This window comes from Protopterus annectens, chromosome 4.part1 (genome assembly GCF_019279795.1).
Source record: "Protopterus annectens isolate FY-2018-M chromosome 4.part1, PAN1.0, whole genome shotgun sequence".
NCBI classification, from domain to species: domain Eukaryota; kingdom Metazoa; phylum Chordata; order Ceratodontiformes; family Protopteridae; genus Protopterus; species Protopterus annectens.
Genome location: NC_056734.1, coordinates 71,441,541 through 71,460,131, shown reverse-complemented (window position 1 = coordinate 71,460,131; position 18,591 = coordinate 71,441,541). Strand labels below are relative to the sequence as shown.

General features: G+C 39.6%; 1 protein-coding gene across 1 annotated transcript in view; it reads left to right on the top strand.

Moving 5' to 3' along the window:
* Nucleotides 1–18,591, top strand: part of SERPINI2 (serpin family I member 2) — a 219,807-nt gene that overhangs the window by 80,672 nt on the left and 120,544 nt on the right. Inside the window, exon 4 of the mRNA XM_044070736.1 lies at nt 14,372–14,564. Within this exon, the coding sequence (XP_043926671.1) occupies nt 14,372–14,564 (193 nt within the window). The remainder of the gene's footprint in view (nt 1–14,371; nt 14,565–18,591) is intronic.

Here is an 18,591-nt window from a genome sequence, read left to right as displayed (position 1 = left end):
AGTGAGTTTTGCCCAGCCCTCATGGGAATAGGTCTGGCATACTTGGCCCCTGATATACATGCTTGGGGAGGGGCAAAACAACTATACTATGTCAAGAATAAGGTATGTTACACAGCAGCTGACAGGTCAGCCATGGTGGGGCACATGGGAGCAGCAGGCTAAAAGAGGTAGAAGAGTTCTTGTTGTTGCCTTGGGTAGAGTGCTACTAAAATCATCTCTGAAGGTGTGGACACTGGCATGAGGATAACCCCCAACCAGTCCAGTCTTGGACAAATATACACTAGGTTACCGCTGCAGAATTCAGTACAGTACAACTGCTGAGATACACTTTTCACTGATCGCACCAAATGCTAATTGTGTTATCATAGGAACATAAGGTATGTAGCCACATCAGGATGGCAGCAGAGGTGGATTGGGTTTCAGTGGTATGTCTTGCATGGGCACCATCAGCACGCTTGGCACAGAGTCACTGTAGTAACACTTTGGTATGTTTTTGTATTGTGTATTCACAGGGCCATGCCACTCTTACAGTAGCACCTGCACAGGCAGGGGAAAGATAACGGGATCCTATGTAGAGGCTGACAACAATGATGGCACACAGATTCCTGAGTCACAGTCGCATGACAAAGTGACACCATTTGTCCTCCATCCTGGGTGGACATCCACCCACATTATAAAGTGAAGGGGAAGCCATTGTAGGGTAAACAGCCTAAACCTGCATCATTTAGTGTGCAATACTCCACCTCACCTTGCTGTGAGCAGGGAAGGCAACAGCCTTCCACTGGCAGGACACCTTAGCAGTGTTTGCTAGTGGGTCAGAGTTCCATAGTCCCAGGTAATGGTCCTATAGCTGCATACCATCCCTGCCATGGGAGGGCCTCAGTCTTTGTGAAAAATACCAAGAGAGTGGTGACAAGTCACAACCTTACAGTGGCAATTCATCTACATCTTAGTAAGAAGTTGTCTATGAAACAGTGTACTCATCTCCAACAGACCCATGGCTTTGCCTCCTGTGACATGATCCCCCACCAAATATGTGGAAAGCTCTATTCATCCTGTTGCTTGGCACCCCTACAATGATGATGACTGTAACCTGCTCCACTCTCCCTCCTGTGTTATATATGTGGGAATGTCTGATGGACACTGAACATGTACTAACCAGCATATCCAGATATTAAGACAGCATGCATCATGTTTTTCTGTATGACACAACACTGTCATTACACATACACATCAGGGCCCATAGTTTTGGAGCAGACAGTGTCTTTTCACCTTCGTTGATGTGTACTGTGCTAGCTGTTTGGAAGGAGTGCTGTGCACCTGCTGGTCACTCCTGCTTTGCCACTCTCACATTGGAAGAATATATTGCTGTGCCTTCCATGCTAGTCTTGTGCATGGTTCAACAACAATGGGATTATGGGGTTGCCCTACCTGTTTACTCATAAGCATGTTGTGTAGCATGCCACATAGGCTCATAGGTAGGTGTCTTCTAGACTAATGACCACAAGGGCCTTTTTAAGCCTAGCCATGCATCCCAAATATCTGACAAGTTTGAGTACCCTTGATAAGTGTAAGCAGGGGCCTGGGAGATGAACCATTTACAGGCTGCCTGTGTCCGTTAGAGACATAGGTGCCAAACCAGGGATAAATTTCCTGTTCCCCATCCAATTGTCCAAGTTACATTTGAATTGGGTTAGGAAGGAACTCTGCTTCACATGGATGGGAAGTCTGTTCCATAGATGGGGTAGTCTCTGGGATACATACCTGTCTCTCCAGTAGATCCTATTTATATCACAGACAAAGTGTAAGTCTTTAGAATGGGTAACCCTGGTACTGTTTGTTTTGTGGATATGCAGGAGGTCCATCAGAGTGGGGTCTAACAATGCCTTGTATGCCAGGCATTGATCTCCCCTCAACAGCCTGGAGGAGAGAGAATAAAGCGATAAGGCCTTGAGATGGTCTGCATAGAACATGTTACTTATGCCCTGTATTTTTTTAGTGAGAAACCTCTGTGGATGTTCAGTTGTTAGATATGACTGGTTAGGTGCATACCAAAAGGGGCATTGTACTCAATGATAGGTCTGATGTATGCCAATACAGTGGGACAATGACTTCCTTGGACCTACATGCCATACCCATCTTTACAAGTTGAGCAACATAGTATGATTTCCTCAGTACTGTAGACACGTGATGGTCAAAGGCTAGATTACTGTCAATGTGTGTCCCTAGGTTCCTGACTAGTGGGTCAGTTCTAAGGGGTGTGCTGTCAATATGATAGTTACTGGGGTGGATGACTTCCCAAAGGATACTATTATACATTTCTTGACATTTAGTTTGAGTCCATGGCTGTGACACCAGTTGTATGTCTGCATCAGCCCTTTCTGGAGAACATTTGTGTCAGAGTGGGATTCAATGACAGCACCTAATTTTCAATCATCTGCAAATTTAGTCAGCCAGAGGCCATTGACATTGGCCTTGACTTCATAGAAGTAAATGCCAAAAAGGAGTGCTCCCAAGACTGATCCCTGAGGGACTCCACTTGTGACTAGATTCTTTGTAGAGGTGGACTCCCCAATTCTAACTTCATGGGTCTTGTCTGTGAGCCAGTTGTCTATCCACCAGGTGACATAAGGGTTTGTAACTAACCTCTTGAGTTTGTCAATAATGCCTGAGGGGAGTATTGTGTCAAATGCATTGAACAGGTCAAGGTAGGCAATGTGAACCATTCTGCCCTCATCCATTGCTTTGGTGACTTTCTCAAAATCCACCAGGTTGAGTACACATGACCTTCCCTTGACAAAACCAAATTGGGTTGGGTCAAGTGGCTGGAAGTTTACTATATCATTACTGATCATTTCCATGATAATTCTTTCCACAGCTTTGCATATGAGACTTGTGAGACTTATGGGTCTGTAGTTTCCAGGGTCTGTAGATGGCCCACCTTTCTGCAGAGTAATAACTATTACTGTTCTCCATTCATGAGTTACAAAGCCTGTTTGGAGGCTACAGTCCAAATGGCCTGATGTGTCATGTTTCATACTATTTAGAAGGCATCCTGAGATATTGTGTGGGCTCATTGATGCAGTGTTCTTTGCATTAGAGAGACCATTATGGACCTGTTTCCTAGTGATAGCAGGGGGAGTTATATTTGATGGTATGTCCTGGGGGAAGTTTGAGGGGGAGAGAAGTGTAAAGTTGGAGGTGAATTTGTTGGCCAGTAGGTTTGCTATATCTTCTGGTTCAGTATAGGTGGCAAGATTTACAGTGAGCTCTGCACACAGTTGTATATTGCCTTTGAGGTTGCAGACATAGCTAAAGAATGCCTTGTGATTGCCCTTGGCCTATGAGGCCAACATGCTTGTATAGGGTTTCTGTAAACAGTTCTGCATAGGCAGTAGTGTTATCAGGGTTTATGGGAACTTGAAATTTTGCCAGGTTATCACTTAATAGCATATAATTAGCCTTAAAGTAGTTCCTGATTATTCCAGGGTTAGGTGGGGGTCCAGGATTTATTTTTACTTTAAAGGAGACCATTTTGTGGTCTGACCTTACCAGAGAAGACATTACACTAGGGGATGTGCAGCACTGTCCCGTATTAGGTAGGACCAGATTCAGTATAGCTTCGCCCCTGGTTGGTGTATTGACAATCTGGTCTAGGGAGTTTGTGTTTACAAAATCCAGGAATCTCTGCACCTGTATGTTTGGTGTCATATAAGATTCCCATTTAATAGTTAGGTAAATAAAGTTGCCCATGAATATGGTATTGGGTTGGATGGTGAGTATTTCCAATAAGTTTAAATACATGGTATGGGTTTGCTGGGTCGTAGAGGGGAACCTATAGCTTGTAAGGAAGTGGTATTTAATTTTGTCTCTGGTGATTTGAACATGGAGAAGGTCAAGTGCATTGTCTTGTTTGATCAGCCTTGAGGTATATTTATTTTTGATGTAAATTGAGACACCTCCATCTTAGTTCCTTTCTGTGCAGTAGCTGGTCTAAATGTGTGGAAGGCTTTATAACCTTGGACTGTTAGTGTGCTCTCCACAGCTTTAAATCATGTCTCAGTGACTGCACAGACATTAGCATTCTCTAAGGTGAAGAGAGCTTCTAGGGAGTGGAGGTTTTGTTTAGACTCATAGCACTGAGCATAGATTTTCTTGATTTTGATTTGTTATGTTGGAAGTACTTAAAGTTTGTCACTGGCTAAAAAAGGCACTATGAGGAAGACAATATTTTAACTAGTGTTCAAAATCCTAGAGGGGAGAGGTGCAGACCATCCCTGGCAGAGCAGGATGGTATGTTGACCATCTCCTTCCATTCTGACAAATATTGTGCCCCCTTAGAATAACACCAGAAACTAAGCGAATTATTAAAGTCAGTCATATTTTGTTCGTATTGTGGCATTATCCTTGGAGAAGGTAAAATGTTGCTCAATGCTAGGCGCATATCAGCCTGGAACATATATTCTAAGAGCTGAGGTACATCTCAGGTCATTTACACCCACAAGGACTGTAACTGAGTCATACTGGTAGTTGTGGTCCATTGGCGTGAGTGCATGCGTAATGTGGCAGATCCTAGCCCCTGATAAGCAACAGACCCTGAGTTTCTCTTCACTCAGTCTGGTGCAAGAGACATCAGTATGTCTCACAATAGAGTCCCCAATGACCAAAATGTTGGATCGTGTGGTGGCTTGCTTTATGGCCTTGGAAGGGGAGGCTCCATGAGATGTGGCTGTATGTGTTGAAGTGGGTGTTTTTTTGAAAGAGTGCATTCGGGGCTGCTGGTGGTAGTGGTTATGTGTACTTTGTCTAGGAGGTCTTTGGAGTATAAGAAGGTTACATTTATGCACCTCAGGATACATGGGTCTATATGTTTGCTTTGAATTGTGTGTGATGGGTGCAGCGTGTGTACTACTGACAACCTTATTGACATTAGGAGTACTTATATATGCGAGCTTTGCCTCCAGTGACATTGTGTAAATACATCTCTCACATACCATATCAGTTTGTTTGAGAATTAACTGGTTGCCAGTAATCATGAGGCAATTTCTATACTGCCTCAAGATGCCCATATCCACCAAGCTGGTAATGGAGTCAGTGGGAAAGTTCATATCCATGGCAACATACACTTTTTATTGATTAGACAGTTGGACTCAGAATATAAAGCAATGTCAGGAGTATCTGGTTTGCACCTCTGGGGAAAGTGCTTGTTACTGTAAACTAGTTGTTGTCTTGTGTGCTACAAGGCATTGGTAAAATTTTAATCATGTTTTTACAAGTAAAATGTCACTAAAGGTGTCTGTGTCTATACGGGGCACTGCCTAACACTTGAGAGGAAACTAATAAATAGACCTGATGATTTATGGATGAAGTATTTAGGCAAATACTCTAAAGTTAGAAACAAATCAAGCAGTACTTATTGAAAACAAAGAATTAGCTTGTCAAGAAGGATGAAAAGAGGGGAGTTGCATTAATAGCTACTGCCTGGCTACTACTAAAGCTTCTCTCATCACAGCTTCATGCTGCTGGGATACAATGCTTCTTTGCTTCTTCTCTCACCAGAAGGAAAGCATTAGTACCAGTCCCAAAATCAGCCTGTTTGGTGATCCACATTCTTGTCCCAGATGATGTAAGGGTCTGTATGCTTGTTATAGCCTTTTCCTAGTAGATGCCTTGAATAGCAATCAGACTAATTAAGAACGTCAAGTACAGACATTCACTGCCCAACCAGAAACAGTCAGGAATCAATGCACTCTAGTCCTTCTCTCACCGGGAGCAACAGATAGCACAAATTCCAAGCTGGCACCTGTGAAGCGGTTATTAGGCTTTCCAGTGATCAGCAGTCTCCAGGAAATAATGTCCCTGTGCTCCTTCTCTCACCAGGAGCAAAACAGATGCACTAATCCCAAGATGACTACTGAGAGGCAGAATGTGGGCTCTCCAGTAATTGGTGGTGTTGGAGTAGATGTTTCAGAGTTTAAAGGTAAGATGAAAAATGGGTTAATCTCCTAAATTGCAGTTTTCACTAAGCAGTTAGATATGAAAGAGGGGATAACTTAAGCTTTAGCTCTCTAAGTGGAGAGCCACTAATTGTAGAAGAGCAAGATAGACTGGAAGGGGATGGGCACTTTGTAGTCTGGTTCTATGGAGCACAGAGGGATGGCCAATAAATTTAAATTATTGAAGGGGAGTAATTTCACAAAATGATTATTTTGCAATTACGCAAAACAGCCAATGGAAAAAAAAGAAAGGGAAGGTGATATCTGGTGAAATTAACATAAGGGGCAGGCAACTAGAAAGAGCTGAGTTTAAAAACACAACAGCTCCGCAGTGGAAGGTGATAACTTAATTTCTGTGTGTCTCTCAAGAGACACAGCTGTAGTCTCTTTCCTAGTTTAAATATGCAATTAAAAGCAGAACACAAGTAAAACACAGTGTAAAGAAAACAAATTACAATATAGAAAAATAGATAAAGACAATAAAGTAAAACAAAATACTAGTAAACAAAACCAAACATCTTTCCCTCACAACAAGTTGCGGCAGTCTTGATGATCTTTTCCATTAAAGCCTTAAAAATGGTATTTATACTACTATCAGAAATTTGGCTAGAGTATCAGTGACCTTCCCCTCCTCTTTTCGATAGGTGCCATGGGATCTTTCACATCCACCAGCTACCAGCAACCCAGGCAGATGGGGTCTCAGTTTACGGGTCTATATTAAATTATCGAAAACTGAATTCACCAAACTGCATCTTCATCGGAAATGCAGTTCAGCGAACTGATAGTAGTGAAATCACGATACATTGAGGATAAGAAAATTTGCCCTTTCCTCACTTTAGTGTGATCTCGGATTTGGTATATATAATTAGCGGGGGATGTGGGGGGTGCAGCCCGCCACAAGAGTAAATTCGCTGAACTGCATTTCCGATGTAGATGCAGTTCGGCGAATTCAGTTTTCAATAATATAATATAGACCCTCAATTTACAGCATCATCTGAAGGATGATACAATAAGGAGTGCAGCACCTCCTTTATGCTGCACTGCAGTGTCAACAATCAATCTATATGGTGTGGGAATAGAACCCACAGCCTCCTGCGCCAAAGGTGAGTATGCTAGCTGTTGTGCCACTGACATGCAAGAAACATCATGCAGGCTGTGGTAGGATTCTACTGGCATGCCCTTCCAGATGCATTCATGCAGAAGAAGTGGGCTTTGAGCAGGCCAAGCATATGTTGCAGAATATTGTTGGTTTGGGTATGTATTGTGTTACACTGGAGTTTGACTGTGCTCTGTACCTCTCAACTGTACAGATTTTCACAGAATGTCCAGATTTTGCCTCATATTTTTGGTTTGTACCTCATATTTTTTTTGACAAATCACTGGAATGATTTAAGGATTGAAGTCAATAAATAATGACATGCATTTGAGTTTCAATCTTCATATCCTTCAGAAAATGTATGGTAACACAAATCCTGTTATTCTAGCAACTTTCTAAGTTTATAAGAGCAATATTTAAATTGTGTTCCTATTTTTGGGCCTTTGTACCCCCATTTTGTTAGGCTTTGTCCAGATTTCTTGCAGTTAGAGGTTGAGAGGTATGTAGATTCCTTAGGGGTATCATTAGCCAGAGTTCTAAGAGGTATCCATAATCACCGGAAACACAGCATCAATAAAAAGGGAGGGGATTGCTACTATATTTGGATATATTATTTAGGTAGCTGTCTACATTTAAGTTTAGTCACAATGCCTGCAATTAAAAACTAGATACTGTTATTATCAACTGTAATTAATTGATGTTAATTTTTATTGGAGCTTTTTTCCTCAGGACTCTGCTGAAAAGGGGTCTTGCATGACCCAATAAGACTATCCTGGTTAACAAACATAAATAAATAAGTACAATAAAATAAATAAATAGATACATACATACATAAATCATGAGAACTGTCTGGGTACTGCATGGGCACATTGGTTATAAGTCCAGATACATCACACCCAGCCTGACAGTTGACAGAATGGTAGCGTTTTCTGTTCAGTAAACTTTGTGCCTGTAGACCAGTTGGGTAATTTATTTGTACATATGTGCAATCTGTTACATCCAATACCTTTGGGTGATGGGCACTATCCAATACCTTCTGCCTGTGGATGACAGATAAAAGCCAAAGGCTGTAAAATTTCCCACTATACAAGAAACCAGTCAGTTATCTCCTAATCTGTAAAGTAATAGCAAGTTATTTATTGCTGGTATCATTTTCTCTGACATCAGTCTCTTCTTCTGCTAGCAGGTAAAAACTGACAGTTCCAATTGTTATTAAATGTTGCCATTTGATGAGTGCCTCTGTACCACGCACTGTCTGTATTATATTTACCTCTGACATTTTTGGACTGTTTACCTTTTTATTGTTAGGCTCACATTGCTGCACAACATTTACCGTGTATGACTATAAATCATGACTAGATTCGCCTTGCATACATTTGTATATCATTAGGATCTCATTTCCCAACCCGTTTTCATTTGTTTGTCATTATGTGCACATTGGTATATATATACTACACACATTTTAGGCTCCTTGCACTGTAGTGCAAAATGGAACTATGAATCACTAATACACTGTCAACCTGCACATGGATGATTTTGGCACAGATAGACATTGAATACTGCAGAACTTGTCTGTGTATCCTAGTTATTGTCTACACATATCAACCAGCAATATTCTTTCAAGTGAAACGAGTCTGTGCCAGTTTTATTTTATAGTAGGTCAGGTATCTCATGTGGTATCATGTCTTCTTCAGGATTTTGATTGTGATACAGTTCTGTACCACTTTCTCAGTTTTTTGACATTCCTGGCCAATGCATCATAGCAAGTTCTCTTTACATGTATAGTTCTGAGATGAGCCTCATGCATTGTCTTTGACTCTTGGAACTGAATGAGTGCTGTGAATTTAATTGACATGAAAATCAGTCCTTGTATACATCTGATTTCATCCTGCATTTGTATATCTTATCTGACTTATCTAAAGCTTTTGATACCATCTCCCACATCCACCTTCTAAATCATCTGTCTAATCTCAATCTCTCCCACAAAATTCTCTCCTGGTTCTCCGGCTATCTTTCCAACAGGTCCCAGGCTGTCAAATGGGGCCAGGGCATCTCCACCTTCTGTCCTACCCCCACTGGAGTACTCCAAGGATCCATACCTGGCCCAGTTCTATTCAACATCTTCATTAACGAGTTTTACAAGGCCATACCCAATACTAAAATTGTTCAATATGCTGAAATTTCTACTTTGATCTGCTGCGCCTCCAGCTTAACAGATCTCCAACTACTGACACAAATAGCCTTCTCAACTACCGAAAACTGGATGCTCCAAAATTACTTCTCATTAAATGTTAACAAAACTAAAATCATTCTATTCTCTCCTTCTAAGTCCTCCCCTATTGATAAAAACTCATTCCAAATAACCATCCATAACAACTCCATTTTAGAGGTCGTTCCCTCCGCCAAACTTCTTGGTGTAACCACTGATGAACACCTAAAATTTAATACTCACATCCAGCTAAACATAAAGAAAACCCACATAAAACTCGGCCTACTTTATAGAAACAACCACTTTCTCTCATGCTGTCAGACTAACTCTCACCACTACTTATCTTCTTCCCACTCTACTGTATGGCGCCCCCCTGCTTACTAATTTATCTTCCTCACTATCCTCCAAACTAGAAGTATGTTACCATAAAATCTCCAGATTTGCCATCACTGTCCCTCCTTTCACTCATTAAACTGGCTTGAACTCCATAACCAACTTAACTTTCTCCAAATCAAGACTGCCTATAGACTACTATTCCAATCTACCAAGTGCCCTGCACTATCCAATATCCTACAACTATATACTCCCCATAGAACACTTAGATCTACCCACCAAAACCTAATCACCATCCACAAACCCAAGCGCCCAGCTGGTCAACTTCTGCTTTCCTTCACCTTAACCAAAAAATGGAATCCTCTTCCCTCCACTCTTAGGACCTGTGATAACCTCGAAAACTTTAAAACTCTTCTTCATTCTCACCTTTACTCAAACAGGAAATGTAACTGTACTCTTCACCCTATCAACTGTACTCTTCACCCTATACCTCTCAAGGTCTCCTCCACTTTTATTCCTGGCTAACCTCTCACCTAGCTAACCTTGCTCATTTGTATTCTGTATAAATAACTATACTATAAAATCTAGCCTCAAGGCCATTTGCCGGTCTTTTACACCTAAACAAAATTGTAATTGTTCGTTTCTTTATGAATGCTACTTGTTTATTTGTCAGTAATGCAAAGTTTCTTAATAATTATTAATGTAACTATGCATTGTTGGAGCTTTTCTCCCCGGGCCTTCACTGAAAACGGACCTCCCCAGTCATCAAACTGGAATAAATAAATAAATAAATCTTTATGCACTGTTGATTACTGATGTGGCCATCTTTATATCATAATCTCTCTAAGCAGTTGCAAGTGTCTGTCTTTTTGTTTAAATTTCTTAAAATTATTTAACTTTCTCAACTGCCAGAGAAAAGTGGCATGACCCATATCACCTGCAGGTCTTCATGCAGCAACTGCCTGTTCCTTCAGATACATTCTGCTCAGCATATATAGTATATACATCTGATTACCTGCCTTGTATTGCACTGTTAAATCATGCTTCTGTAGGTCAACGAGCTGTTTATGTAGACATGGACATACCTTCAATGAAAACTTTTTGAAAATGTTCTAGAAAGGATTATGGTTAAGCTCTATTAACATCTGTCTCCCATAGATGTACTCATGAAATTTCTTACATATATACATAATAATTAGTATTTATTTCTTAATTTGTGCATATCTGCTACACACATCAGAAAATGTTCTTGCTCCATTTGCTCCTGCTCTGTTATTTTGCATAAATACTACTCCAGTTCCAAACTGACTGGTTTCCAATTGTAACACAACTGGGCTGTCATGCAGCTCTGCATTAGGGTTTTTCAGTTTCTCAAAACCTGGCTTTAGACCTTCTGATGTTTTTTTTTTGCGTACATTTAACTTTAGGTCATACCACTTCAATATGTCTAGTACTTTGCTTCATCTTAATTCACATTACTTCTTTGTTTGACACCAGCCAAGCAAATCTTCAGTGACCACATCATCCAGGCCTCCCACAACATGGTTCTTTTGGTTTACATGGATTTGGTCGTACTGCCATTTGTTGAACAGGGTGTTCTCTGAACTTAAATGTCGAAAATTTAGATGTCGAACGGTCATAATGTTGTATAATATTCGACATTTCTGACCCCTCTACCACCTAAACAAGCGCTACCATGGGTCAAAAGGGGGAGGGTATTTGGTGTTTCGACATAATTGCATTCGCAATTATGCTGTACTGGTGTTCTGCAGTTTGACATGGTGTGTTCGACAATCGGCCTTATGATCAAATCCATGCATACCAGTTCTTTTTAATATCCTTATTAGTGACAGAATAGCAAAAGTTACCTAAGAAATCTGTGTCTTTTTAGCAGCATGTTAGATGTATTAAGCTTTGAGGTTTCCTCACTTACCTTGATCTGCCATGAATTCTAGTCAGCATCCAACAGTGAAAATTATTTTGCATTAGCATTGTGGGCATAATTTCTCAAACTTTTAGCAAATGATCATGTTCTGATTTAGCCAACTTATTCAAGTCTGGCAGGGCAATACAAATTCTGACCATGTCCTATTTCATTATACTGATCATATTGTTAACCTATTTGGTAGCTTGCTCATTCCACCACAGTCAAGTTCAAGCCTTCTATTCTTTTCATATCCTGTTTTATTCTGTCATTCAGAATTCTAAGTACCCTTCCAGATGTATGGACTACAGATACTGCTTGTGGAAATATCTTAACAGATCTTCTCCTGGCAAGCCCAATGAACAAATCTGCATATTTTGGAAAAACACAGCTGTTTAAATATGTCGCTGTACTTGCCTAATGTTTTGTTCCAGCTTTTTGCACTGCATTTTTGCTATTAATGCTAGTATCAGGTGAACTGAACTTCCTGTTATGTCCAGCAAACTGCTTTCTGCATGCTCTGGAAAAATTCTTTTTGTTTAACAACACAACATGAAGATTATGCTCTATCTTAGTGAAATTCAAAAAGGCATGAAGCAGTTATGCCATCTTCACGCCTCTGTGAATGCCTGTGTGTTTGTATGCCATATGTTCAGTTACCATGTCAGGCTTCCACATGTTAAGCAACCCTATATAGCTGACTGATTCACATATTGTTTCTATGACATAAGGTGAAACAAAACTATATGTTCTTTTTTTTTTCTTGTTTTCACAGGGTTTATATCATAAGTTCGAAATTTGATAACTTCGAATCTCATATGATAGACATCATATGAGCGAAGTTTTCAAACACTGAACGTTTTAATGGAGATCGCCATAGGGAATTTTTCCTTCACTTCAATGTGGTGCGATCTCAGAGTTGGTATATTTAAGTAGCGGTGGGGGGGGTTGCAGGTGGGCTTGCCCCCCTGCATAGAGCATTCAGGTAGTTTTTTTTGTTTTTACTTTGTTTACATTTTAAGTTCGATGTTTGAAAATTTCGCTCATATGGAGTCAACCATATGAGATTCGAAGTTTTCAGACTTCGAACTTATAATATAGACCCGTTTTCACAGAGCAGTAATATTAGACCAAAACCTTCACTTTACTCACTGAATATGCCAGTAAAGTAAAAGATGATTTATTCATTCAACCCTACAATTTCAAAGCTTCAGACATGGCTGCTTTCAAAGCATTACACTCAGCACCAGTGTATAGCTTAAATTAAAAACGTTTGCTGTTAATAAACTTTTCAATCCAATTGTTTCCATGAACACAGTATTATTTTGTGTAATACTTTATTGCCCTCTGTGTCAGCATTTTACCAGTTCAAACAGTTCACCTTCTTTCTAATTCTTAGTCTGCATGGTATGCAAATTCTGTGAAAAACTTATTAAAAAAAAAAATTGCAAATTGGTTTGTGTTATCTAACTGCACTTAGCACACATAGCTTTATTTTCAACTGTGCAAAATTTCCTAGACACCTTCCTCAACACCTTGTAGTTCTCTGTCTTTGTTGTAATTGCATACTAAAGATGTCATGTATTCAGTGTTTTATCCAAAATCAGTCAGGTGATTTCCTCAACAGTCTACCATTTACATGATCATTTTTAATACTATAGACTGTCCTGTCTCTGTTAATGAATCATACAACTCCCCAAATCACAGTGTTTTCCTTATTGTTTTTGTTCAGTCACATAATCATCAATAGTTTCCTGCAAATCTTGATTCTGTCTGAAAAACAGATCTCTAACAGATGACAAGTATTTATTTTGCAATATTCCTTAAATTTTTGACAGCAACTAATTTGTTCTTTTATTCTTATCTGAAGTTAGAAGCATTAAATACTTTGATGGCTTCCTGTCCTGTGACATGGAGAAATATTGCACTTGGTATCTTCTTTACTTTCTCTGCAATTCAGCTTGTAGTGTGCAATTCAACTTGTAGGGGCATACAGTTCAAACGTCTGGATCCATAGCTCCTTGAATATGACAAACTTCTTTGATTGCAGTAGACTCATTCAAATAAAAACAAAGTAGTGGTATAGTGATTTAACAAGATGAAAAAAATGAAATATGAAACCAGATTTACAATTTGCTATTGCTCATGGCTGCAGTACTATTTTCAACTCATGGTGGAAATTATTCTCTTATATTCCTTTGCACAGTCAACAGTTTCATTTACCATTTGAATACCATGTAATTTTTGTTCTAAAAATTGTCATGATGATTGAATAAGGAGGCAGACTTGGGTGATATTCACAGTTTAAAATCTTTAATATAACTGGCATGAGTTAGAAACAAGACCACGTGGCATGAAATCCCCTTAAGACTACACTCATTTTTAAAGCTATATTAAAATCAACCACCTTACTAGATTTGCTGTTATGTGTAAGCTGACATTATGTTTAATGTCAAGTAAGATTCTGGCTTTTGATAAGGACCCCTAAGCACACTGCTAATGCTGCAGCCATTTTGCTAACTACAGCTTGCAGCATCAATGGCTGTCCTACAGCTACTCTTCTGCTGGCCTTGTTGCCAGGTCTTGAAGTATTTCTAGTATCTGACCTTTGTTTGCTTACAATATGCCTTGTCAATTATCCTGTTGTTTGGCACTGAAACAAAGGCCATAGTACAATGAGACATAGGCACTCTGACTGTAACAAATGCAATGCATGCACTTTCACAAGGACTGCACATGTACGTAGTGATAATGAGAGTATGACTTTCTTTGTTGGGTGAGTAGAAAAATAATTTATTTAATTTCTTCTCTAGGCCACTTTTCCAATGAAGATGTGTCTTATCAGGTTTTGGAGCTGCCATACGAAGGACATGAAATTAGCATGTTTTTTGTACTTCCTGATCAAGTAATGGATATACATAAAGTAGAAAAAGTTTTAACAGCTTCTCAAATAAAAGAGTGGCTATCCTCACTAACAGAACATGATGTTCGACTACGTATTCCTAGGTACATATTTTCAATGCAACAGTTACTGTGCTGTTCTCATTTTATAGTCCTCATGCTTATTGCTTATTTATTTGTTTTGCATTTCTGAAAGAATGTAATTCTTTGGAGAGAGTAAAAAAGTTTATTGCATGGTTACTTGACTTATAGGCCAATACCAGAAGAAAATACAGCAGAACTAATGAATGCTGTAAACTGCAATACTTTTCCAACAGTGATACAATAATAGACATTTTCAATAATGTTTGATATTTTGACATGGTCATTATTAGGACTGCTACAGCAGCAATGATCCTTTGAAAATAGGTTATTTCCTCATACTGCATTGCTTTAAGATTACCATCTGCCCCACTTTGTGAGGGACAGTCCCTCTTTGGGCAGTTGTGTCCTGGAAAATAATTGAAAAAATGGCAAATGCCCTGAGATTTTAGGACAAATATATTTCCTATATTTTATGTGATACTTTCATAAAACAGTTATTCTGTATCTGAAACACCTAAATGTTATAAGAAACAGAATAAGCAACTAAAATGCTACAAGAATAAGCCTTTATTTAGGCAAAAAAGAGAAGTTATGTCCTTTGTATTGGCTGTGGATATGTTTTGCCCTGCAAAATCTGATGTGTGTACCAAAAATGTCCCACTTTGGGCATTTGAAAAGGTGTCAACCCTACATTGCTTCTATAACATAAATATCATAAAACTTGCAGTGACCTCAAAGTTAATATTCAAGTCAGGAATGGAGAGCTAAGTCCCCTACTTGGGAAATAGAGAGGATGTACCCCCATAAGTAATGTTTCATACTGCATTTATTTATTTGGTTTGGATGGTAATTGTTTGTTTAGTTTAATTATTACATTACTAAGCAGCCACAGAAAATGTAGGAAGGATACAATTGAAACGTTTCTGGAGTAGATAGTAGCTGGTGAGCAAAAATACAAAGGTTGTTTTAGGTACCACAGATAATGGATTTAATTCAGAAGCAGTGCTCTCATGAGTGTACATCATATTTATTTGTCCTCTTAGACCTCATTTTGCTCTCCCAGCCCCCAGTGCCCACATCCACACTCGTCTACCAGCCATTCTCCTACCCTTCTGAACTTAACTCCAGTGTTGCTGGAGCCAGTCATGGATCCTGAAGACATCTCAGGGGCTCTGCTGTCTCTGCTTCTATCCAGTGTTTTTTGGATGATGCCTGTTTTTAGAAAGCATCACCAGTAATTGTCGTCCACCTCAGGAAGGGCATGCCCAACCCTCCCTGCCACTACATCAGTCACACAAGCCACTAGTCAAACCTCGGTTGGCTGGGCCATATTTAGGGCTTTTTCCCACTACACCAGTGAACCAGCTCTGGGTGCCATATTTGTTAACAGTATTTATAGTAGTGTTAATGTGCAATGTGAACACTATTTGTTTGTGTTTCATTTCTTGCTGAGTATTTTAGCTGTAGCTGCCTGCAAATTTGACATCAAATCTGAGCTGCCCACCAAATGTGTGCAAGCACATTGTGATTCACATAGTAGTCATACATTCTGGTAATGCACATTTAAACTTGAGCAGTTATCTAGCAGTGGTCATCCATCCACTTTCCAACTCATTTATCTAGGTGAAAGCCATGGTGGTAGCAAGCAGAGCATAACAGACCAACAATTCTTATCTGTTGCAGCAGTCCCCAGCTCACCTTATAGGATTCCTAGGAATTTCCAGGCAAGCTGAAAAATATAATCTCTCTAACATATCCAGAATCTGCTCTCGAACTTTATCCAACTTGACCATATTTGGCTTATTTCCTGTGAGAATCACCAAGATTGTATCACTAGGTGTCCAAACCACCTCAAATGACTTGTCTCAGTCCAGGGAAATAATGGTTATATTCTGAGCTCTACCTGGCTTGCCAAGTCCCTCACTATGTAATTTAGGGAACCTCATTTCTGATTCTTGTATGTACAATCACATCCTTTCAGTCGTTACACACAATTCATCAGTATTTAGATTAATCAGTAAATAGAGAGCTTTACCTTATGACTCAGATTTCTCTTCAGCATCACAATTTAACACAATGGCTGCAGTAATACTGTTGCTGCATCTATCTCCTCATCAATTTCCAAATTTTCTCTACACTTACTCTCGAACCAGACCCCATGAAATTTAAACTCGGCCATTGGAGTTGGTGCCTCCCAACCTACAGAAAATAATCTACTCTTTTCAAAGCCAAAATCATGACTGCTTATTTGGAAGTGAAGATTTTTATCCCAGCTGCTTCATTCTCAGTCAAGAACCACTCAAATGCTCAGTACAAATCAGTCATGATGTGAGGAAGGCAACAGTGACTGTAAACAACAAAGATGCAGTATCATGTTTCAAAATCAGATACTCTACAACCTCAACTGCAGCAAGATATCCCCACCATGGCAAAAGGAAAATAAGATGCACCCTTAATGGAGTCCTACATCAACCCTGAGAATATTCAGATGAAGTCTACCTTCCAATACGTAGGCATTGCCTTTCTCAGGAAGGTTGAGATGCATGATCTTTCTATAGCTGGAACATAGTCTCCTCTCTCCTTGCTTAGAAAATGGAAACCAAACCTAAATTTGGCAGTCCAGGCATATTGTCCGTATCGTTCTTGTAACATTGAAATTATGGCACCCCACCTTCTCTTGTCATCATACCTGGCTGGATTAAATACACTCCCACAACCTTGGCATCTCAAAATTATTTAATTAGCCTTACCTACAGAAATGGAAATATGGAAGTGAATGGAGTGAATCTAATCCAAATTCAAAGCATGCCCTGGGAACAATGAAAAAGGCTCTGTTTGGCAGAGCTGCTCCAAGTTTGGCGAATTAGCCAGAGACCTGAAGTGAATCTAATCCAAATCCAAAGCATCGTCTGAGAACAACAAAAAAATAAGTATTTGTTAAGCTTGCTTTGCACTTGTTGGGCTGCATTTTACTGTTTTGCTGAATCATTTTTTTTGTTGTTGTTGTAGCTGCTTTGACTGTTTTGTTCTGCATTTTGCATCCTTGTACTTCTGTATATCCTTAGCATAGACAAGATTTTGATCTGCTGAATCTAAGCTGTTTGGAAGAAACTGAGCAATGAAACCAGTCATCCTACATTAGGAAGGCCCTCCTGCACCCTTGTGACAGACATGTGCAGCAGAGGACGCCTCTGAGTTGGGGATTGTTGTAATAGGGCTTAGTTTTGGGCTCTATCATTGGCTAGTTTGTATTAGAACTGTTTTAGCTTGCTGCTGTTTAAGCACCACATTTGTATGTAGCTCCACACCATGCAAAGTGGTTTGGCATTGCGATGCATAAACACAAATGATTAGTAACTTAAATTTTCCCTTGATATTTACTTTGAAACCATAGCTTAGCTCCACAGCCCCTCCATGCGCAATACAGGTGTGCATTGCTATCCAATGAACAACTCAGCTGCGCATTCTGAAGTGTGGACGCAATCTTTCACCCTTAGCATTAAGGCAAAACACTTGAAAACCAAATGTACTGGTTATAGGCGACTCAACAGTGAGACACATGGATGTCCCCCTCACCAGGTTCAACAAGGAGAGGGTCACGGTCAGCTATGTATCAGGAGCTAGGATCCATCATATTGCACACACACACTAAAGTTGCTCAGCAACAATTACCATTATGACTCTGTCATAACACATGTTGGTATGAATGACTTGAGATGTACCTCTCTGACTGGGTCTACTTCACATCACCTAAATCTCATTTGATTGACTTTCATTTAACTGAGACCAAAATCACCTAATTTTCAAAATACTGAAAACTCATTTGACTGAATCTCATTTCACTGAAAGCTTACAATGCTAAATTTCAAAAGACTAAATTGTAAACCAAAGACATGCACGCTTACAACACTAATGACTACCTTTTTCTAGAATTTAAAAACTACTTACTTACCCTCTTAACAGAAACTAGACAATATAAAACCAAACCTGGTGGGGGGCGGCTGCACCCCCATACCCCCTAACTATATATACTAACTCCAGGATCGCA